This window comes from Cygnus olor, chromosome 2 (assembly GCF_009769625.2).
Source record: "Cygnus olor isolate bCygOlo1 chromosome 2, bCygOlo1.pri.v2, whole genome shotgun sequence".
Lineage (NCBI taxonomy): Eukaryota > Metazoa > Chordata > Aves > Anseriformes > Anatidae > Cygnus > Cygnus olor.
In genome coordinates this window covers 69,931,315-69,955,260 of record NC_049170.1, presented here as the reverse complement: position 1 = coordinate 69,955,260, position 23,946 = coordinate 69,931,315, and the positions used below count along the sequence as shown (strand labels likewise).

Below are 23,946 nucleotides of genomic sequence, written 5' to 3'. Positions count from 1 at the left end.
AGTGTCATCACACGGCACTTGCAGGGGAAGCAGGCGATCAGCATGGGTTTATGAAAGGCAGGTCCTGCTTGACGAACCTGATCTCCTTCTATGACAAAGTGACGCGCTTGGTGGATGAGGGAAATGCTGTGAGTGTGGTCTACCTTGACTTCAGTAAGGCTTTTGACACTGTTTCCCACAGCATTCTCCTCGAGAAACTGGCTGCTCTTGGCTTGGACTGGCGTACGCATCGTTGGGTTAGAAACTGGCTGGGTAGCCGGGCCCAGAGAGTTGTGGTGAATGGAGTTAAATCCAGTTGGAGGCCAGTCACTAGTGGAGTCCCCCAAGGCTCAGTACTGGGGCCAGTTCTCTTTAATATCTTTATCGATTATGTGGTTGAGGGGATCGAGTGCACCCTCAGTAAGTTTGCAGATGACACCAAGTTAGGTGCGTGTGTCGATCTGCTCGAGGGTAGGAAGGCTCTGCAGGAGGATCTGGATAGGCTGGACCAATGGGCTGAGGCCAACTGTATGAAGTTCAACAAGGCCAAGTGCCGGGTCCTGCACCTGGGGCAAAACAACCCCAAGCAGCGCTACAGGCTGGGAGATGAGTGGTTAGAAAGCTGCCTGGCAGGGAAGGACCTGGGAGTATTGGTTGATAGTCGGCTGAATATGAGCCAGCAGTGTGCTCAGGTGGCCAAGAAGGCCAACAGCATCCTGGCTTGCATAAGAAACAGTGTGGCCAGCAGGTCTAAGGAGGTGATTGTCCCCCTGTACTCGGCTCTGGTGAGGCCGCACCTCGAGTACTGTGTTCAGTTTTGGGCTCCTCGCTACAAGAAGGACATCGAGGTGCTTGAGCAAGTCCAGAGAAGGGCAACAAAGCTGGTGAGGGGTCTGGAGAACAAGTCTTACGAGGAGCAGCTGAGGGAGCTGGGATTGTTCAGTCTGGAAAAGAGGAGGCTCAGGGGCGACCTTATTGCTCTCTACAGGTGCCTCGAAGGAGACTGTAGCGAGGTGGGGATTGGTCTATTCTCCCACATGCCTGGTGACAGGACGAGGGGGAATGGGCTAAAGTTGCACCAGGGGAGGGTTTAGGTTGGGTATTAGGAAGAATTTCTTTACTGAAAGGGTTGTTAGGCATTGGAATAGGCTGCCCAGGGAAATGGTTCAGTTACTATCCCTGGAGGTCTTTAAAAGACGTTTAGATTTAGAGCTTAGTGGTATGGTTTAGTGGAGGACTTGTTAGTGTTAGGTCAGAGGTTGGACTAGATGACCTTGGAGGTCTCTTCCAACCTAGATGATTCTGTGAGAGGTTGTTGCTCTGTGCCGCTATGTGCTGTCCCCAGGAGGTCTGAGCATGGGCGTTCATGCTGGGAGGAATGCTTGATGATAACCAGTCTGGTACATGTGAACAGGACATGTCACTGCACGGTCCTTCCCTTGTGGGAAAAGGGCATGGCAGAGCACTAAATGGGGCTCAGCCACAGAAAGTCCCCGCTATGACCTTTTTGATGTCTTGGCATACAGCAAGAATCTGATGCAAGGCAACAGAATTTTAAACCAAAGATGATGTATGCTTGCATTGCTCTTGCATACTGAAGTCCATGTATCTCCTTTCAACTTGATACTACCAGCATAAAATCATAGCGTTTTTGCAATTGATTGTGATTATTGCAGCCTTGATCTGCTGTCCACTAGTTGATGCTAAGGTAAATAGAGCAGAATAAAATTCAGCATGCTGATGCAGGGATAAAATCACTCCTGGACTTTCAGTGGCCATGAGGTAGGTGAAAGAGAGAGGCTCTGAGGGTACAAACTGACAGACGAAAAAACCCTAAGTGTAAACTTGATTGATTCATTTCAAAAGAATAATGTTTCTGTTGAGGGAGGGAACATGCAAGGCTGGGTAACGTGTGGTCAATTAAATGTCAGAGTAATGCTGTGGTACAAAAGTGTTTCCTTGCTTCTGATGAAGCATGTCAGGATTTTAACTGTTACTCTGCTGCTGAATAATAATAATAAAAAAGGAAATCAGAAATAACTGTGTTTTAAAAAGCTCCATCTCTTCTCCGTGAAGGTTTGCTAAATGTTTTCCTTTCTGGCCCATCTTTCTTCAGCCTTTCATTTGTAGAATCTACCTTTGATGAAGAGTTCATCAAACAGCTACCAGTTTTTCTGGTTTTTTTTTTTTTTTTTTTTTTTTTTTTTTTTTTTTTTTTTTTTTTGTGGGGACTCTGGTCTTTGGGGAAATGGAGAGAAATACTGCATATATAGTTGTTAGTAAAAAATGTGTTTTACAGTAGTGTTGTTCCCTTTGCCCTTTGAGTTGCAGGTTGGCTGGCGTGTCTTCTGGGGTAATGTTACCTCACTGTCCACTTAAAGAACTGAAGAAAGTCAGACGGTCATGCAGATTCCGTAGATATTAGCTGTATTGTTCATTTATGGTTTCATAGAGTGAAAAATTGTGAGTGTTGGTCCATTTTAGATTTCACAAATACAAACCCATCTTTGGAGCTGGAGGAAAATCTCTACCAAGCATCTATGGAAGTGGTAGATATGCAGTTTTGTGATGGTCAACAAAGCAGGACACAGAGCATGTCAGGTTTGAGGTTGCCTCTTGTAAAAAGAAATGTCAACTTTTATGTGTGTATTACACTATTCTATAGCAAACTGAGCAAGCGAGTAATGCACTTCAAGAAAGACAATAAAGCACAAGGTAGACATACCTCCTTCCTAACAAATTCATAAAATCTTTGTTCAGAAGGTGGCTGTTGGTTTTTTACACAAAACTATACTGTCACCTTGTACCTTTTTTCAAACACGCCAGAAACGTGCCTGGTGAAGCTCAGTGCACATCCCTTGGCTCTGGGTGCTTCAGCCTTCATGAATGCTGGGCACTGCCAGGTGAAGAGACCTCTGCACGTACAGGGCAGAGGCAGCATCTCAGACGGAGGTCACAAGGGAGTTTTCAGCCCAGAGTTGGTGAACATTGTGGGTCTTTTGGTCCCCTTCTGTCATGGTCCTTCTTGCCGCTACCACTGGCCATGCCGTTGGGACTGGGAATGGTGAGGCAGCTTCTTCTAGGTCCAGACCGCCAACAGTTCACCGTCCCTCCTGCCACGGGCTCTGCATGAACTGCTGACCCAGAGATGAGTGTCTGTAGTTCATTACTAACCTCTGACTCATCCAGTCCCTCCAGACTCCCTTTTTGTTTCTTTTTCTTTTATTTATTTATTTATTTATTTTTGCTGGTGGGAAGGAGGGAGACGTTTGGCTAAAGGAACTCACGCTTCGGATGAGACTGCGGGATGTGTCACACTGTCTGCGCAGAGAGGGGCAAAACATGGCTCATTGATTTTTGCAGCTGTAAAAAGGAGACGTCCCTTTGTACTTTTGGCCCAAAGGACTATTTCATGTATATACAGAATACAAAAGCACATACGAAAACATGCGTTTGTGTATAAATATGTACGCATGTAGGTATTCTTTGTATGTATCTATATAAAAGGGTATATATATTAATATATATTGTCTTCTCTAGTAATTATTCTCTCTATATTAAAAATATACAGCTGTTAAAAGACAATTAAGATCTTAGAAGCTGCTTACCACCCCTCAGCCTTCCCTTCAGTGTAAATTCTGACTCTGCTGGATGCTGTTGCCGCTGTAGATTCAAACATACAGCCATGCTAATACTAAAACATTGTATTTAGTTGTTCTCTAATATCTCTTCATGGAGGAAAAAAATATTGATTTTCTTTTTTCCTCAGATTCTTCTGGGATGCCTTAAGGAGCTGTATTCTTTGAGTAGTTTTTATTTTTGTTATCAGTTCACTTGCTTTTACTTTTGTCTCGGTGGATTAATTTGGAGTGTAATATTTTCTTTTCCTGTTGAAAATGGTAGAAGGTTAAAATTCAAAATAGCACTATTTTTTGAAGAAACGTGTTAAATATTTGGAAAGCTTCTGCTGCACTTTAGCAGACATCTAATGAGCCAGAAAAAAACAGCTGCCTTTGACTTTAAAAAAAAAAAAAAAAAGTTTTGTCACACTTCCTTTAGAATAATGGCTTGAATAACAGCCTGATATTTCCTGACCTTTGACAGCATTTTATTGCATAAAGAAGAGTCTGTACAGATCTCAAAGTCTAGCTCATGAGCTAGCAGGTAAAACATAAGGAGTTGAAGTAGCACCTTTCTTCATCTTGTTCTGTTGGGAAGTACTCCTTCTGGTCAGGAAAATTCATCTCTGAAGGCCACAGAAGATGTTTGTTCAGTCAACAGTGGCAATCACTATATTAATCTTGGCTTTTATGGGGTTAACAGTTGTCTGCAACAGTTATTTGTAGCTAATAAAATATTATCAGGTGCAAATAATTCTTACAGGCGCAGCTGGAGTGTATGGGTTTTAACCAGCCCTTCCCAAGAGAAAGGCAGTGTGCACCTCAGAGGAAAAAAAATACATAAATTTAAAAAAAACCTGCCCATTCATCTCAAAGAAATGAGTTTGGTAGTGCAGGAGATAAGTAAAAAGGAAGATTTGGTAGACACAAATCATCACCTTAAACTCACAGCATGGAAGTATCCCTGTGCTCTGATGAAGTATAATGAAGTGGCTTAATTCAGTATTACTTGAGCAAAAAAATGATCATCGGGGAGTAAGAGTGTCAGTGTGTGACTCCAATACAAGCATGGGTTCTACTTAGCAGAATCACACAGCATTGCTGGTAATTCCCTAGGGCACAGTACAAACAAAACAAAACGTGAGACTTAAAATTTCTACCTTCTACTAAATTATCAAACTTATTTTTGCCAGCCAGCATAGATGAGACTGAAAACAAGGATTATATAGGGCCATTTGAGATTGTCTCCTAGGTAGGGGCGTACACAAAGAGTGCATGATCAGAGATCAATGCTTATTGAAACAGCAGGAAACCTTCAGGGAGCCACTCGGCACTCTCTGTGTTAAAAGCAATCAGAAATATGGAAGCGATGCTCGTGGAGTCTCCAGGCAATGAAACACATATTGAGGACAGTGTGGTTTAAGAACATTCTCTCTTCAAAAAGAAAACATTTTTAATACTGACTCACTTGTGTCAATAATATTTTCATCTCTCCATTCCTTCCACCCTTTCGTAAGGTTAAAAAAAATAGTGCCTAGAAACTAAGCTTTTGTTTTATAACCAAACCACGGCTAGCAGCCACGTTCTGTCATAACACAAACTGTTGGAGATGCCAGTGGGATGCGGTGAAGAGATTAATGAAACCTTTAGGACAGGCCAGCGTGGGTTTCTGACAGCATGGAGCAGAGATGTGTGAAGCAGCGCTGGGGTGGCCTCTGGTTTGCTCTGGGTGGGGTGGATTTGGGCATTCAGATGGGCTGTGGTGGCTGATGGTGGGAGCCAGAATGGGCGATGATGTGTCCACCCAATGCTGCTGCCCGTCAGAGACCAGGCTGTCTGAAGGCTAGTGTGGAATTTTTTTATTTTTATTTTTTTTCTTTATCGGTATGTGTCAGAAGCAGGGAGGTCAGCCAAAGGACCAGTTTAGGAGCACAAGTGGTGCTAGCTCTTCAGTGCTTGTCCCACCTTGGGCACAGCTGTGGGGACATTGTGTTTGGGCAGGAGGGAGCTGTGCTCTCCTCCCTGTGGTGATATAGGTGCACAGCTACATGTAGGCTTGTTTCTGAGGTGAAGCACCAGTTCTGGGGGAGACCAGCAAAGCCTTCTGTGACTTCTGATACCTTTCGGGTGTGGATTGCCATGGAAGCAAAACCTTTGCAAGGGAAAGGAGGAAATGAGTTTGTCTCTGGAAACAGATCATTAATTTCTTTCTTGAAGCTTCCTCGCTCTCACCCAGCGAGGTGTCAGGTCAGGAGTGAGGAGGGAAGGCAGTTTGTGGCTGATCAAAGATGTTAGTCCTTGGTTTGGATCATCAGTGTGTTTTCAAGTGTAAATATCCTGTTAATGCAGACCTCAAAACACTCCCACACTGTCCAAACAACTGATCTATGAAAAACACAGTGGCCTGTGCTAGTGATCAAAGGAAGATACGGTACCTTAATGGTCAAAGTTTATTAAACAGTTTCATTTGCACCTGGAATGAAAAGTGAGGACTGGAGAAAGATTCTTCCTATGTGATAAGACACATGTGGGCATCAGCATGCCCTCCTGAGCCACCGTCCAGGGACCGTGCTCCTCTGCTGAGCACAGCTGCTCAAGAGTTAAGGCTGTCATCGTTTTTTTTAGCTGCCAGTTACAGTGGTAATAAAGTCTTCCTCTTTGCAACAGGATATTTATACAAATACGATCCGAGCTTCTAATCTAAAGGGCAAATTGATTTGCCGGCCGTGTTTATAGCTTAGAAAATAAATATCTGTCCTCAACTGGATTTTGAACTGGGTTGTGTAACACAAATGACAAAGCTAGCATCAATCTGTTTCAAGTTAGGGTCAGGTTTGTATATAGTGTGCATATATTTGTATATGATAGAGCTGTTTCCATGATGCTATAGAGAAGTGTCTGTCAGCATTTCAGTTCAACTCCCACCAAGCGTATGTGATTTGTTGTGTTTTAGGGTGGTGGTTTTTAGTAGATTAAAAGTCAAAGTTATTCTGGATGAGACTTACCGGTTCCATAACCAGCTGGCTTTTTCTACCAAAACTAAAGAATGCTATATAAATAACTGCCTTCTTTCTTCTCTTAAAGATAAATACTTCCCATTTACATTCTCCCCCATCTTCGTGGCTCAAACTGCATTTAAATGCTGAGGTGTAGTACTTTTAATTATCACTACAACTAGAATGTCCCTTGGTGTCCTTATATCCTAATCAAGGAAATGAGAAATGTGTGTCCTATCCTGACTTTGGACAATTTTTTTTTTCTTTTTTACTGTTCCTGTTGGTAAAATGTTCATTCCCTAAAGCTGTGGAGCTCACAACCTTGAGCTGGGTGCGGGGAGACACCTTTGCACTCAAATATCAGCGTTGGCTTTGTTGGGGCTTATCACGGACATGTAGGCTGAGCTTCCCCTAGTCTTGGTGTGAGGGGACCACGTCCACCATCTCTAGGCTCTCACCTTCCACTCTGCCAGATGCAGCCTTAAAACAGGACAGCTTTTTCAAGACACGGGAGTTTTTATCAAATGGAGCACTGGTGGCGTGAGCAGTGTGAAGCCAAGCTTACCTACCTCTCCATTCTGGTGTGTCCCTGTGCTCCATTCTATGCTTTTTCCTGCAAATTAGTTCCCAGTTGCTGGTCTCCTATTCCATCTTGGAAGTAGCTTCATTTGCAGGCTGACAGTGCTTAGTATTTCTTTCCTTATTTCTAATGAATTCTTATAGGACGTGCACATCTCTTCCCCTGGCCCAGAGATGGTATAGCTTCTTCAAGACAGTTAAACTGAGTTTTTCTTCTTTTCCCTAAAATGATAGAGACTGTCTTCGCTTTCCATGGCAGCTCATTGCAGGTGCTGGCATTCCTTTGCCTGAAGCTCTGTGTATGAACGGGTGCTGATGGATGAGATTTTCCATGGTGCTTTTAACTCTCTGCAATAATGGTCATTTAGACATGCTAAGTTGTTAAGGTTTTATATATTATCTGTTGACAGTACTTTATTCTATATAAGCTGCATATACCATATGTTCTACAAGCAATAAACATTAAAAAAATCACAGTAGGACTTACATCTCTTGAAAGGTGGTGGATTCAAAGTTTTTAAAAGGCTGTGATGATTTCAAGGTTTTATCTACAAGGAGCTTCATTCAACTCAGTAAGGCTGCATCTGTTGTGAGTACAGTTATTTGTCATTAGTTAATAAGAGCAAATAATCTTGGTAGTTTGCTATGTACAGAATAATTTTTATACAAGGTCAGTATCTGTACAAGCTAAAGACTCTGATCCAGTGTACACAGAAGAGTATTTAGAAAGTGTGTTAATTAAAATGTAAATCCTACACACTTCTGTTCAAAATTCCCTTTTGAGAAACTGCTGTTAGGCAGTCTAGACTATTATGTCAACTTGTCTTTGAAGAAAAGTAAACAAAAGGTTCAGCTGAGGAAAGTTTTAGAGACTTTAGAGTAATTAATGCTTTGGTAAATGGCTGTTGATGCGTAACAATCCTTTAAACACCTGGGTAATTGCGAGCTTTGAAGTTGGGCCAAAAACGTTGTTCTGAGCTCTGTAATTAAAATAAGAGGCCTTTAACTTGGTCATTTTGAAGGTGAGAGTTCTGTTTATTCTCACTGTCTCCCTGTAAGACTTCTGCCCAATCAGGGAAAAAAGGCCAGGGAGGGTGGGAAAGTAAAAAAAACCTAGCTCAACATATGCTTCTTTAAATTCAGCTTTTTATAGCTTTGGTGTTTTTCCTGTAGCAAAGTTCCATGTTGTAATGTGTACCCAGAACAGAGAAATTATTTTAATGCAAACGTTTCACCAAGTATAGCAACTGAGATTAACCACTTGACCTGGTTACTAATTTGACTAAATTCTAATCTAATGAGTATTCAATTAAAGTGAATTAACACCCAGAAACATTTTGTTGAAAGGTTTACACAGAGGTTTCAGTTAACAAAATATTTATCTTGGGGGGGGGGCAGGGGGGAACTGGAGTTAAACGCAAGCTGTTTCTCCTATAAATGCCCGGAGTACATGATTGGGATGCCGGTGTTAAGAATAGTAGTTGTATTTGATATTTATATCCTACAAATCATATTGCTCTCTGGGGACACTGGAGCTAAATACTGCCTTCTGAATCACACAGGCCACATTTCTCCGATAAATTGTGTACTTCTTTCTGTTTATTGCAGCCACTTGTGATTGCTCTGTTGACCTTAGCTTCCCAGTCCTCCTCCAGAGTCCTCTGAACGCCATGGAAAGACTTCCATTTCTTTCTTGGGACTTGAGACCATACTGCATGGCCCTGATCCAGAGCAGAGAGCTCCTGGTTTGAGTTAGGAATTCCTAATTTGCATCTTCCCACTTAATGTCCGCTCTTGTCTCAGGAGGGTTTTTTAGCTCATTGCCACAGTTTCTCCCACACACTTGCTTTCCTTTAATAATACATGTTATGCCTGCAACACCCTTATTATGGAAGTCATTAATTAAACTCATCCAGGTTAGGCATGCTGAAAATAAAGGTGAGATGGTTGAGCATTGTAGTAACAGTGAGATATAACAATAGTTGTTATATAATATTGTATACCAGTGAGGGCAAACTGTCTCTCTAGGTTAAGCTGCTGGCATCAGATTATCATTTTTTTTTTTTTAATTTTTATCCAGCAACACCCTTTGGCTTGCAGGAGCTCCCTGCTTGTCTGCTGTGTGCGCTCCAACTTTTGCAATGGGTAAGGTCATAGAATCTGGACCTGGTAAGCAAAGACAGAGGACAAAAATGGTCCCTGTCAAAATCAGCCTGCAGTCCAGCATCAGGAGTGGGAGTAAGGCTACGCAGCAGCTTTAGCTTACATGCTTCCCGTCTGTATTTTGCAGTGTAATGGGAGAAGAGTGTAATAGATACTTTTTTCCATGGTCTTCAGAAAGCAGGACTGAAGGAAAAAAATAAAAGGTCGAGCAAATTCAGTTAGGTGGCTGCATTTGCTCCTGAACATAACGGGGCAAGACTGGAAGTGTGGGATTCACATCTCTGATGCCTATCACTGCATTTGTTGACAGCTGTGTTGCCACAAATGGTAGCAGTAGCAGGTTGTCCCCTCTGAGAGCCATCCCTACAGGAAGGTGCCAGTAGTTTCCCAGATATTTCTAAAAGCGGAGGAGTGCTGGCTCGGGAATAACAGGCTTGATTCATGGAGTACATAGTGGTCTCAGGCACTTTCTACTCCTTTTTCTCTGCAGACTTTGCTTTATTCCAGAGTCTCTTCATCTGGTCCTTGTGTGTCCATGTGTCCCCCACCATCACAGCAAGGCCTTCACCCTTCCCCATCTGGTTGGATGTAATATCCCTTCCACCTAACCTGGGAGACCTCTCAGTCTCTGTTCAAGCATCAGACACCGTACACCTTGTTGTCAGGAGCAGCATGGACATTTCTCTGCCATGCAGCTCTAGGGAAGGGCAGGATCTAAGTAAATTCATTTTTTTCCTTAATTTGGTCTTTGGAAATAGGTGATTTTTAATTTAATTAATTTTTTTTTCAATCTTCATGCTGAAAACAAAACTAGTAACAAATGCTACTAGTTACTAGACAATGTTGTGCAGCCTGGCAGGTTTCAGGTAACAAACATTAACCGAAAACAGACTTTAAGTATTAGGACTTGTTACCTGTGAACATTACAGATGTGACCTACAGTACCTGTGAGGTGAATCTGCATCATTGGCTTTATCCACTCAGACAAGTCAGAAGCCAGTTAAATAGAGGAGCTGATTGAAAATTAATTGTGTATGAACTTTTTTTTTTTTTTCCAACAGTTAACTGGATTGGAAAGCCCAGTCGTTGCTTTTTCGTTGTTTTACAAAGGCATTTAAATCTGTCCAGAGCCAGTGTGAGATACTGGGCTAAGGTGGAGCGTTCCCATTTGGTAGCACTGTGCCTTGGTCAGAGAGTTTGCTCATTATATTTGTGGAGGACACCGGGATGGGGGAGACCCACTGGAAGACAAGTCTGTATTTTAAATAAACTAATAGTGATGAAGGTCCAGTCTGGGGAAAAAAGTGTGATCTGATAGTAAGGAAAATTACATTTGGGCACGACAAATCAGTGATGTAAATACACCTTAGGAAGTGACTGGGTATGTTGCAGTGCAGCAGCATAAATCTAGGCATTTTAGTGAATCACAAGGTGATCATGAGTTAACAGTGAGTTTTGTGAAAAAGCCAAAATGCTATTCTGGGATGTATGAGTAGAGGTACAGTCTCAGAAACACATGAAGATTCTTTCCATTGTACTCAGTATCAGTGAGATCTTGATCCAATCTGGGTCTATAGAATAGCTGTGAGAATAGTTAAAAGTGTAGAAAATATGGCTTGCAAAGAAAGACTGAAGACTTGGTGTTGTTTTAAGAAGGAGAGGCTGTTGTGTCATTTTAGTTAGATATTGTGGGTAATTATTTTTATTTTTAAAAAAAAACACCTTCAAGTGAAATATATTCGACTTCCTGGGAAGATGGTGGAGTTCCAAAGACAGGAAAACTTGAAGATCAGGTCAGGCAAACATCTCTCAGGAGTGACGTGGATGTAGCTGATCCTGCCTGGAGGTCAGAGGCAAGGGACTAGGTCCTTGTGTTCCTTTCTGGCTTTACAGGTCTGTGATGGCCACGTGCCTTCACAAAGTGCAAGGCAATGGGTATTAATGACTGAGCCTCCTCTTCGAATTTGTGCAGAGTTGACTAATTCTGTGTGCTTGAGTGTTCATGAAGGTGTATACAGAGTTTGCTCTCACAGAATTCCCAGCAGCTCTGCAGCCAGACGTGTTTGGTTTGGGTGGACATAATGCTGAAGTTGCTCCAGTCTGGAGGCTTCAGTGGGACATTGTCTGAAGCAGACAAGTGCAAGGGAACGTATGGCACCTAGAGAAGGGAAACTGGGTATGGGAAACCAAAAAGAAATCAATGTGAGGGGGTAGGTCAGAACAGCTTCTAGGAAAAACATTTTTCAGATATAGACCATGTCAAGCACTGGAGAGGACCAATCTGTAAATCTTAGTTAGAGGTAGGGATGATCTAGCAGTTCATTTCTCTCTTAACCAGAGAGGGGGAAAGTAGTCTCAGCTGCAGGTGCTGTTTGCAGCCTCCTGTAAGCAATGCCTCAGCTTACATACCTGCCTGGGAAAGCCCAAATCTTTCAACCTTAAGGTTTCCAAAACATGTAGCAGCTGGCTAGCCCCAGCCACTTGCCGCTGTTTAAGGTGAAGGTCAGAGTTGTTCCTGAACCCTGTTACTGCTGGAGGAGCGATGGCAAAGACTCCTGTGGGAAAGGCTGCTGAGTCAACCACAGGGTGTGCAGCTACCAGCGAGGCAGAGGAAAGCCTCCACACTGTAAAAATAGCTACACTAGAAGCCCTAATATACTTAAGTGCTTATTTTTCCATGTGTGATCTCATGTAAACCAATCTGCTGGGCAGTATGACATAGCAGTTGGCCAAAAATAAAGTGTAACTCAATCAAAACTTTTTTTTTCTGAAGTTAACCTTTGATGGGTTGAAGAGATAGGTATCCTGTTTTTCATTTCCATTAAGTTATTGTCAGGAAAAAAAATCAACAGGGAGAGAGAGACAGGTGAAGTTGGGACTGATGCCTGGTACCCACTTTGTGATGCTGTTCATAGGTTAAGGATAGGAACTGTAGCTCTTTTGCGTGTGAAAGTTATGCATATAATACAGTGAGAAAATGTAAACGGGATTTCTCTGGGTGCTTCTGCAGTTGATTTCATTGAACTGAATTTTAGTGTCTGTTTGATCCTGCAGAAAAGGCACAGACTTGATAGCATTTGAAGCTGAAGTCCACGAAGGAGACCCAGTACCAACATCCTTGGAAGAATACTTTCTAATCCATGTTGCAAAACCTGAGCAAAATGTCTTCAGGGACCATATGTCTTTAGGATTCATTTTGCTTCACTGTTTGATGTTTGGCCTGTTACTTGTTTTGGTTTGTTTGCTTGTTTGTTTTGTTTGTTTGTTTTTATTGTTATCAATTGTGGTAGATCTGTCTTGTGAAAGTTGGACTGAAACCACAAAAACCCTTTGACAAAAGTCATTGAATGCCTGGAAATGCTGGTAATTTGACCACTGTCCTGCCAGGACTAGAATTATTCTCTTCAGGAAGAAGAGTGGCTTATGAATCTCTTGCTGATAGAGAAACACCAAGACCTAAGGACTGAGATTCTTTTCCTCCAGCCTAGAAAACAGTGGAAAAACCTTTGCGATCCTGAATTTCACATGCAGAAGCACACGCATCTTGTGGAAAAACTCTGGTTACAAAGAGGCAGATTTTGGGGGTTGTTAGCCAGGGGAGAAAACCCCAGATATCACTGTCTTGTCATTGCTTTTTCTTCTGCAGATCCTCTGACCTGTTTCTGCTGGACACACGGGCAGTGTGGGCCTCGGAGGAGGGATGGCTGGAGTTTGATGTCACTGCCACCAGTAACATGTGGGTGATGAACCCTCAGCACAACATGGGGCTCCAGTTGAGCGTGGTGACCCCGGACGGTAGGCCATGGGCCAGTTAACATGAGTCATCTCGTGAGCCTCGTGGATGCTGTTTGGAAGTGGTGCTAACAGCGTCCAGTTTTAATGTGGGTGGCTGTAATGATGGCACTTCACAGAGCACAGAAAATTTGAAAGGTGGAAAAGGAGAGAATGTAAGACAGTAAGAGGTTGAGTGTTGCAGGATAAGCAGTAGGGAAGGAGAAGATCTAAGTGAGCAGATGGCAACTAAAGACAACAATGACATTTTACGTCTGTGGGAACTGGCCTCCAACCTTATATTTTCTTCTTATCACTCCATCCTGGATTTTGGTACAACTGTGGGGTCAAATGAGACAGAAGGACTGTTAACTGCTCTCCCTGAGGAAAATGCAGTGCCAACCTCCACCTCCCCAAATGTGTTGAGAGCCTATCTGTGTACTCCTGGCCAAAGCACCTCTCTTTGCCCTTTACTTTCCCCAAAGGTCTCCTAGCCCCATCTCTGCTCCTTGTGTTTAAACAGCCACTGAGACAGTCACTGGCAGCTGCTTAAACAGTCCTGAGACATCCAGTCATTGTGTTTTATATATCTATCTCTATACCTGTTTAATGCCTAAAATGGAGTAGAGATTGCATAGGGGGTACCAAAGAGCCAGATGCCATGGTGGAGCTTCTTGTCCACGGTGGATGGGGTGCTGTTGTAAAAATGTCCACAGGTCATGGTGGCAGGAGGGGAGGGTTTAATGATAAAAGAGAAACAACATGATCAAGAAGAGAGGAAATCCTGTTTATTGGGGCACTGCAGCGCTGGAAAGAGCAATCCAACTGTGTAGTTCCTCTAACAAAAACTTTTCTGTTTGATTTGAAGGTTTCAGTGTAAATCCTAGAGAAGCAGGCCTTATAGGGCGAGATGGCCCTTATGACAAGCAGCCTTTCATGGTGGCCTTCTTCAAAGTGAGCGAAGTCCATGTTCGGACCACTAGGTCAGCGACGAGCAGGCGCAGGCAGCAGAGTCGAAACCGCTCCACCCAGGCTCAGGATGTTTCCAGGGTGTCGACTCTCACAGGTAATCATGAAACAGCCACTCTGTCTGGGAGCTGGGGCCTCCTCTTGTGATGTTCCTGTTTGCATTGGTGTGCAAAAGCAAGAAGGGGGATGTGAGGTGGGGTACCCCTCCTTGGGGGCACAGGTTGTGTCTGTGATGGGATGGGAGTGGCAGTCTCATGTAAGTAAATTTACAGGAGTTTTCAAACCCAGGGTGGAATACAGACCCCTGTGTGAAGTCACAGCCATCGAATTCAATATTTGCCTAGAATCATGCCATGTGAAATGCTATATTTAAAAGATACCATTTCAGTGTACACTGTGATCTATCATATTGCTCATACATGTTTCCAGCAGGGTCATCGTTTGGTTTTCTTTGGAAAAACCCTTTTAGAACAGCATGAGAATTTTTTTCCCTTTGTGGGAACAGTAGTGTAAATGGTGAAGTTCATTTCCAGGCATGCAAGCAGGCTTGCCTGTTTGCTGTGGAAAGATTGCATGTTGCTGTGTTGTACAAGCTTGTGAGTGCTGCTACGTGCTGGTGGGACAACTCTGAAATTTTGACGAAAATTGAGAAAGTCTTGCCTTGTGCATTTTAACTGCTTTGCAGCTGCTCTGCCCTACATCACAGTGCTGCAGGCTTTCATTCATTGAGTGCCTTCTTTCCTCTCAAACATTTCAGCCAATTCCTAGTTACCTGATTAATTTGCTTATGCTGCCCCCTTCTTTTCCAATAGGATCCTGCTTTTCCTGCATCTAGGCATGACTAAACCCCCAGGAAGAGAGGTGGTTTTGTTAATCTTGTTGTTAGTTTTGTTGCGGGAAAATAAGCCAGCCTCGTCAAAGCTTCACCAGTGTGAACCCGTTGGATGCATCCTGCTCTGGCATGCTCGGGCAGTGGGCAGGCTGCATCCACAGTGGTCATGCACATGCTGCTGGGTCATGGGTAGGGCTGGCAGCAGTGCTGCACTGGAGGCTTTTTTCTCTGAGGCTGGCAGTAGAGCTGGGGAGTATGGGCAGGGAGGAGACATGGGGAGCTGGTGTCCACATGGTCTAGTGAATGAGTAACCTTCCTGCCCAGAGCTGTGGGTACTGTTATTCGTGTAGGAGCTGGTAGCAGTGTCAGGATGGGCTCCAGCTTCCCCTCCTTAGCTCTGCAGATTTCACAGCACTGAAACTGAGATTCGACTACAATTAAATCAGGAGATGTGTTTCAAAGCTCCAGAGGGAGCAGATACACTGGGCAAAAAGGGCCATTTTTATATTGCTGGTTTCTTGACTACAACAGGCATGAGATTATAAAATTATTTAAAAAAAAAAAAAAAAAGAGGGAAAAATAGCTGGCTGTTGTGTGATCATAAGTGGTTTTTTTTTTTTTTGTTTTTTTTTTTTTTTTTTTTTGAGCTCTTCTCACTCAAAGACAGCTTTAATTTAAAACTTGGAATTTGGCAGTTCAGTAGTCAACAAGGTATAGTTGAGCCTCTATGGATTTAAGGCAGGGAAAAGGAGAGGAATTTAAAGTTAAGATGTATGTTTGGTTGGTTTCTGTGTTTAGAAAAGAGAGACTGCGTCAGCTTATTTTCCTTTCAAAGTGTTACTCTCTCAGAGTCTGTTCTTAAGAAGTGGTTGATTTAATAGCCCAAGAGGCACTGATGACCCCGCAGGGACGGCTCTATGGACCAGTGTGGGTTTTTAACATTAAAAAGATTGCAGGGATTTTTTTCTTTTTTAGTTGGGTGGATTCCTACATACATGACCCACTTGTGCACAGCAGGGCTGGGGAAGCTTTTGCCACAGGGCAATGTAGGACATGAACCCAGAGGTTACCCTGACAGCCACCTTGCTCCTGGGGGCACCCAGACACACTAGGACCTGAGGTGGGTACAGGACCACACACGGACCCCACCTGCTCAACTCCCCACCTGCATATCTTCCTCTTTCACTGTATCTTGCATCTCATCAGATTTTTGGTGCGTACTCTACCAGCTGGGAGATTGGTGCTACCCGTCAGGGCTTGAGGGCAGTTTCTCCCATGGTGAGCCAGGCAGGCAGCTGGTTGGTGCTGTTGCTTTTTTTGTGGATTGAACCATCCCTCCTCTATGTGAGCCCCTTTCCCAAATGACGCTGTGATTTAGGTTGGGGTGCTGTGTTTAAAAAAGCCCTATTTACTCTCAAAATTTGGAAAGCATTTCAAGTCCCGCTGTTAGGAGCATTTGAAGTGTGCTGCTGGACTGGCACTGGATCTGGTGAGCCAGAGGGTTTTGTTAAAGCACGCTACTGCCTGCAGGACTGGGACCCTGCTGTGTCTCCTGTGATGTGCAGTTCTTGTCCTGAAGTCAGTACCAAGGGCTCAGAGGCTAAGGTTATGGCTGTGGCATAAGAATGCAAATAGTCTGTATTTTTTCGCCAAGAAAGCTCATTTCCCTGAATTATAAACACGTAATTATAATTGGCTTATATAAAGCAGAACTAAGTAACCCCCATGGTTATGAACTGCTTTGACATAGAGTCCTGCGTCAATGCATTCCTGGAGCCGAGCTCTGGTCTTCTGCAGAAGGAGGATGAGCAGGAAGAAAAGGAAGTATTTTTGGCTGTTAAGGCAGAAAATCATGCGTCATCTCAGGCCCAGGACACAGAGGCACGATGTGGGTGGGAGGAGAGTGCAGGTGTTTTTCCACAGTTGCCTCCAGGGTCTGGAGGCCATTGCCATGCCATGTCTACAGTGGGCTCAGCCCATGCTCTAGGCTGATCCTGTCATTAACCTGAAGACCTGGGGAGTCTTCAACCCAACAGATGGTGATCCTTGAGCATCAGTGTTAGTGCTGTGTGGTCAGCTCCTCTGTAGGTTACCTGAAAATTGGTTTGTGTGTGTGGCCGTCTCCTTGCCCAGTGGCAATAACCATCCTCTTCCACAATTCATCCTCCGGGCACATCCCACTCCATGCCTCATCCTTACTGAGAGGTTGTGATGTAAACATCCAACTTCTGGCTGCTCATGCTGCTCTGAGCAAGACTCACTTGCACAGAGATCTTCACAAATTAGAGGGCTGGCCAATCACCAGCAGCATGAAGTTTAACAACATCTGCACCTGGGAAGGGTGCAGATGGTTATACGTACAGACTGGGGGATGAGAGGCTAGAGAGCAGCCCCGTGGAAATGGATCTGGGGGTTCTGGTTGATGACAAGTTGAATGTGAGCCAGCAGTGTGCCCTGGCAGCCAAAAGGGCCAGCCATGTCCTGGGGTGCATCAAGCACAGCATGGCTAGCTGGTCAAGGGAAGGGATTGTCCCGCTCTGCTCTGGTGCGGCCTCACCTCGAGTACTGTGTACAGTTTTGGGCACCACAGTAAAAGAACAATAAAATTATTAGAGAGAGTCCAAAGGAGGGCTACAGAGATTGTGAAGGGTCTAGAGGGGAAGACGTATGAGGAGCGGCTGAGGTCCCTCGGTTTGCTCAGCCCAGAACAAAGCAGGCTGAGGGGAGGTCTCATGGCAGCCTGCAGCTCCCTCACAAGGGGAGTGGAGGTGCAGACGCTGAGCTCTGCTCTCTGGGGAGAGCGACAGGACCTGAGGGAATGGCATGGAGCTGTGACAGGGGAGGGTCAGGCTGGGTGTTAGGAAAAGGTTCTTCACTGAGAGGGTGGTTGGGCACTGGAACAGGCTTCCAAGAGGAAGTAGTGACAGCACCAAGCCTGCTGGAGTTCAAGAAGTGTTGGACAGCACTCTCAGACACATGGTTTGATTTTTGCATGGTCCTGTGTGGAGACAGGAGTTGGTCTCTCTGAGTCTTGTGAGTCCATTCTAACTTGGGATATTCTATGGTTCTGTGATTCACACAACACCCCCTTCTTTTCAGTCCTGGAGGCCCCAAGATAAGATGAGATGCCCCATGAGAAGCAGAGGGGCTCTCAAGGTGACACTTCCATGCAGCGCTGCATATGTGTGCTGCACTCCTGTACCGGCAGGCTACCCTGTGCGTGTGGGAGCTCAATACCTCAAAGGGCAGTATGTGCATACACTGAAGGCAAGTAAGGCCAATAAGGCCAAATGCTCTCACAGTGGCAGGGATCTTGTTAATAAACATCATTATCTCACATAAAATCTATTTAGTGGAGGTCTCAGATGCAGTGCAGCCAGCATTCCCATGTGCCATAACGTGCGTGTCCTCTCCAGCCCCAAATCTCCCCTTCTTCCCACCCAGGCAGGCCACTTTCATGTGAAGTGGGCTGTTGTTAACTGTGTGATCGGTTTACACCAGCTTTAGCTGGACAAATCACGAAAGTCAAACACCAAAAAGAAGGGGCTGGCCTCAGAGACCTCTGTCAGAGCTATTTGGGATGACAGAGGCAATTAATTACCCTGTGGAATTTGGTAAACTGGCACCTTGGGAGCAGCGAGGGTATTCTCAGACGGATCAACCTCAGTAAATATTTATATCTTCTTTGCTAGCACTTAACGTGGGAGAGGTTATAAGAAATCTGAGGTTGGTGTGTAACTATCTGTAGGAGGAAGATCATTAGGGTCAGACTATGCTCTCTCCCCTTTCAGCAATGCAAATGCCAGTGCCCAGCCTTAAGAGAAACATCTGTGCTGGCAGAAAGGCAGGCTTGTGTCATGGTGCATCCTTGGTGAGGGCAGACAGCCTTTGGAGCAGGCACCCGTGGAGAGGAGCCGCCCTAGCTCTGCTGCTGGAACTGCCCTGCCCTGGGGCTTATTTTTAAGTGCAGAACAAGGGGTGTTCTTCTATTTATTTATTTATTTATTTATTTATTTTAGCCTGTTGCAAGTACCAAGCTGGTATTCCCAAATATACCAGAGACAATTTGCTAAACCCACAGTGGGCCTGTAGGAAGTCCCAAAGCAGGCCCATGAACTCACAGAGATAGTGGATGTCTCTGGGAAACATCTTGCACTGAGGGTGGCAATTTGGGCCGTTGAGCAAACTGGACTGGGGCAGCTGACACTGCTTTCCAGGGTCGAGATAATGTGTTGTGAAGGCTACCTTCAGTAGATCACTGTGCTTGAGCTCTCAGCCAAAACCCCATTTTTTTCAGGGTCATGATTGGGAGTACGTGGCTCTAGGGCATGTGCCAAGCCCCAAACCATAAGAAATGGATCATTGTCTATTGCTGCATTTTTTCCCCTATCTGTAAAAGCACTACTAAGATGTTTTTAAAGGTTTGTAGCATCCCTAACGCTGGGCTAAAGGCAATTCCCCATGAATGCAGACAACTTTGCTTGCAAGGGTTTGCCAGCTGTAATGCAAACGGGAGGACAAATCTGCAAAATCCTGGAGTGACAGACCTCGGGTCCTGTGCATTCACCATGGAAGAGCCCCCCCATTGTCGAGGTGGTCAGCGGAAGGGAAGTTCAACATTGTAGTACTTTGTTTGGGAATCACTGACTGTTTGGAGCTTGACAGATGAATGTGGCACCACCATGAAGCTGAAAGATTTTGAAAGAAATCCTCAAGTATTCGAAGGACGCAGTACGAAAACATATAACTAGTGGGAGAGAAGGGGTAGGGTTATATGTGGGAGAGTGCAAATCCCAGGAAAAGGGATGTTCACTATGTTGACACTTAGGTAGGTGAGCTCTGTGTTTGGGCAAGTGAGAAGGCAGGACTGGCTGTGTCCACCTGGGATAGAGAGTAGCTGGCGTGCAGTGCAAGGTATGAATTAGGTGACATTGAGGATCTTTAGGGGCAATTTCACAGAGTGAGAGAACACACTCATAGTATGTTCTGCTTGGTATAATTTGTTAAGCAAATTTTTTTTCCCTCTGTTTTCTGGAACTGCTGATTGCTTGCGGCCTTCCTTCCCACTCCTGTTGTCTCTGCCTCCCTCACCTTCACCCCTTTCATGTAGCTAATTAGGGTAAATTGTAGCTGTATTTGGGACATATCATAGCTCTGTGTCCTTTGTTGTGAATAGATAAATGCCATCTAACCAGCCACCATAACTCCCTGTCAAATACAGATGTTCTTTCCCTAGCAAACAGCATATTTCCCATAGAACAATGAAGTCATGTTTTCAGGGACTAAAATGAAAGCCTTTGACCACCAAAAATATCCTCTGTTCATTTTATTTCTCATTATGAGAAATAATATCATTTAGAAACATATGATCATTTAGAAACATCTCACGCTAGAAATTTCAGGGACTGAAAAGCTTCATCTGGAAAGAAAAAAAAGCAAACAACAACCCACACCCTGGTTTCTGCTGGGTATGTCTGGTTTGAAAGTGGAAAGCTTGAACAGAAAGGCCTTCCTCCGTCCTTGCTACCAGGCACTGCTGAAATAGTGTGTGTTTATGTGGCAGCAGCCTGTTAGCCAGCTCTGCTCACCTGGTTCGTGATTGAAGTAAACCTATTGAAGGCCTGAACTGCAATCCTGATAGTTTAAAACCCAAACTGCTTCTAAAAACAGCTCTCTAATCTTTGGTGGTTTGGAGTCTAGGTTTGTTTTGAGGTGTAGGGTTTTTTTCAGACCTCAGTGTTAACTGTACCCAGCTGTAACACTGGGCTGCCCTTAATGTCAGTTGGATGTGCTTTTAGTATTATAGTTTTTCTTCTGAATAAATATTTGCATTTGTAGTTCCCAAACTTGGGGGGTGAGGGGGGAGAGAAGAAGAAGAAAAAGAAAGGCTTATTCAGAGCCAAGGAAAAAGTCACTAAAAATATTTTTCTATCCCAGCTGCCACACTTGTGGAAAGCTGAGCTGGGACTGTGCCCTTTCAGGCAGCATTAGGGGCGCCGGGGGGCTGCTTGGCTGGAGCAAGGCATCAGCATCCATGTGTGGCATCCGCCTGCGTGCAGCAGCGTGTCTGGTGAAGCACTGGGTGGAAACGCTGGGAGGCCGGGTCCAGCTCCAGGCTCTGCCTGCGGGACAAGCGTGTCATTGTCACCACGTGCACGGGGAGCCGGGCTCCCACCATGCTTGCCACCAGCTCTTTTGCTTCCCATTGTGGCTGTCGCTTTTTCTTTGCCCTCCCACATGCTCTTGGGCGTGAGGGTTGCCTCTCACCGTGGGGGAGAAGCTCAGCCACCACCCATCCAGGCTGGATCTGGGCAGCCATCGGGGAGCGAAAGGCCCCTCTGTCACGGCTAAAGTCCTCCCTTCACCGCGGTCCCAGGTGTTCGTGTGCGAAGCCGCCTCTCTTTCCAAATATAGATGGGAAATTCCACTCACTGTTCAAAAGCTGCATTTTGTAGGGCTGTCGGAGCAGCTTCTGCATGGTCAAAACATCGCTGCGGTAAGGGTCAGGGCTTGGTACACCATGTTTCTCTGTATACAATGTTGGCATTAGGAAGTAAGTTAATGGTGAGAGCTTGTCAAATCCTGTGTCAACTGCAGATAAACGTGTTGCCAGAGAGGTTTGGTGGGCTCTGGGAAGGAGTTTTCCAGGGTGTGGATGATACAGGTCTGAGAGCAGAGGTGCTATGTGGAGCCATGCTTGGCGTAGGCTTGGGGGAAGGCACAGACTGAGACAGGGCATGTGGCTTTGCTGGCTACAGGACATCAGAACTGTGCAAGGATGTCTTCTAACGGGTATGGGGTGGCGAGGAGCCTCCCTGGGACTGTATTGCTCTTGGAAACTGCATTTTGAGCGTATCCCCTGGGGCAGTGCACACTGGAAATGTGAGCACGCAGCAGGGACATGGCACGTGCCGGGCCGAAGGAGCAGAGATTTATTTTTAAGAATCGATTTTAGGGGAGATGTTTTCTGAGCACTGCTTGTCAGGTTTTTAAGGGAGACTGAAGGAGTTGTAACTGAGTCACTGTTACTTGGGTGCTGCCATTTCCACAGGCATCTAAAAAACTTCAGGCCTGCTTTGGATGTCCCTCAACACCCTTCTCTGGGCTGCTGATGGGAGCATGCTGTTTCTTGTTGCTGAGCCCACAGTGCGCACATCTACCCAGCTGTGTGCTCCAGACTGTTTTACCTCCTAAATTCCTGTTTTCTTCTTTTTTATTTTAACAGATTACAACAGCAGTGACTTAAAAACAGCATGCAGGAAGCATGAACTTTATGTGAGCTTCCAAGACTTGGGATGGCAGGTGTGTGATGTTTCTCTCTGGGTAAACCAGACATTTTGTTATGAAATGTTATCTAAACAGTGTCATGGTAATTCCACTCGAGGCTGCCATTATGCTTTAAAATGTCCCTTGTGCCTCCCCATTAAAACCAGTCATAGTGAAGGGCAAATAAATATTGTTAGCTGTGATATTTGATAGAATCCAGAGGAAGTTTGATACTTTATAAGATTCAAATACATGGTCATTCTCTGTCACTCATGGGAGTCACAGCAAGGGCTCCTATCTGTGCGCTTCTAATGATAAGGAAAAAATGGTTTAAGTACCGGTTTTAATGAAACCAAGTTTTTGTAGAGATCAGCTTTGTTTTAACCTGTGCTCCCAAGGGGGCTAGCACTGAGTGCAGTAGTTAGACCAAAGATTGGTTTTAGTTGCAATGCTGAAGGGCTAGAGGGGTCCTTAGGGCAACTTATTTAGGGCCAAGACAGTGTCATTAATTGTCATGTTTCACTGAATGTCCTCTTTTTTTTTTTTTTTTTTAATTCAGCACTTTTTTGTGTGTAGAGCTAGTGGAGTCTCACCTCCCCACGCCCTTTGCAGTGCTTCCCATATACCACATTAAACCACAAATGTATTTACATAGCCAGTACTTGCTTCTGTATCAAGTGAGCGACTGTTTTATGAAGAGCAGCTCTCTTACCCAGGAGCAAATTATGGGTGAGCAAGTGCTGTAAAACAAAGGGGTAGTTTTGATACACCTAGGAATCCTCACGTCAGCAATCACACAGCAGACTTAGCAAAGCTATGGTAACATTTGCCGGTTGCCTAGTTACTGCTATAGCAAAATTCATGCTACCACAGGTACGTAGTGTCAGGTAAAGGAGAAATACTCTAAGACTCTTAAGAAGAGCACCAGTGAGTTCTTCGTCCTGTAGGGTTACTGCAGAGCCTGATACTGATGGAAGAAAAATGTTTCTTGTTAACTGGTGATGGCTCTTTAAAACCACCTTTCTGCACTATTAACACATGGGCCATTTTTTTTATTTTAATTTACTTTTGGCTCTTTTGTAGCAGCAGGAGAAAAATCTGTACATTTTTTGCGTTATCCCTATGGCAAAGCATCCCCTCCTTCCACAGCATTCTGCTCATTGCCAAGGGGTCCCCTGCCACCTGCAGGTCTGGCAGGCTGTCCTTCCCCTCGTGTGGGAGTGTGGCAGCAGTGAAGTTAGATGAAACTTCCTACAGTGACCCTAGGAAAGGTAGTTCAGCCAGCAGGCCTAACCTGCAGGAAACGTTGGAACATGAAGGCATCCAAACCACAATCCTCCCAAGGCACCACAGCAGCAGTTTTAGAAATAAGACTGTTTTAGTTTGTGGCAGTTAAGCTGTGCATAGCAATGCACCATTCTTTGGACATTAAAATCAGTGTGTCCATGGGAAAGTCACAGCTTACTAAAAAAAAAAAAAAAAACTTTCAGTGAAAACACATTTTCACCCTCAAGACAAAGTTAGTGGAAAATTTTCAGCTGCTCTTAATTGCATCCAGTTGTCTGTAGAAGCTGGCATGAACTTTTTCATTTCAATCAAGTTCTGTTTGTTTCCTAAAAAGGACTGGATAATCGCTCCAAAGGGCTATGCAGCTAACTACTGTGATGGGGAGTGCTCATTTCCACTCAACGCACATATGAACGCAACCAATCATGCCATCGTACAGACTCTGGTAAGTCTTCAGACAGATCTGTCCCAAAGCCATAAGTGA

At 44.6% G+C, this 23,946-nt stretch overlaps 1 protein-coding gene across 1 annotated transcript in view; it reads left to right on the top strand.

The window, feature by feature from the left end:
- The window catches only part of BMP6 (bone morphogenetic protein 6), a 91,826-nt gene that overhangs the window by 65,003 nt on the left and 2,877 nt on the right, over positions 1 to 23,946 (top strand). The window contains exons 3-6 of the mRNA XM_040547145.1: positions 12,984 to 13,132; positions 13,977 to 14,174; positions 22,135 to 22,211; positions 23,797 to 23,907. Coding sequence (XP_040403079.1) covers positions 12,984 to 13,132; positions 13,977 to 14,174; positions 22,135 to 22,211; positions 23,797 to 23,907 — 535 coding nt within the window. The remainder of the gene's footprint in view (positions 1 to 12,983; positions 13,133 to 13,976; positions 14,175 to 22,134; positions 22,212 to 23,796; positions 23,908 to 23,946) is intronic.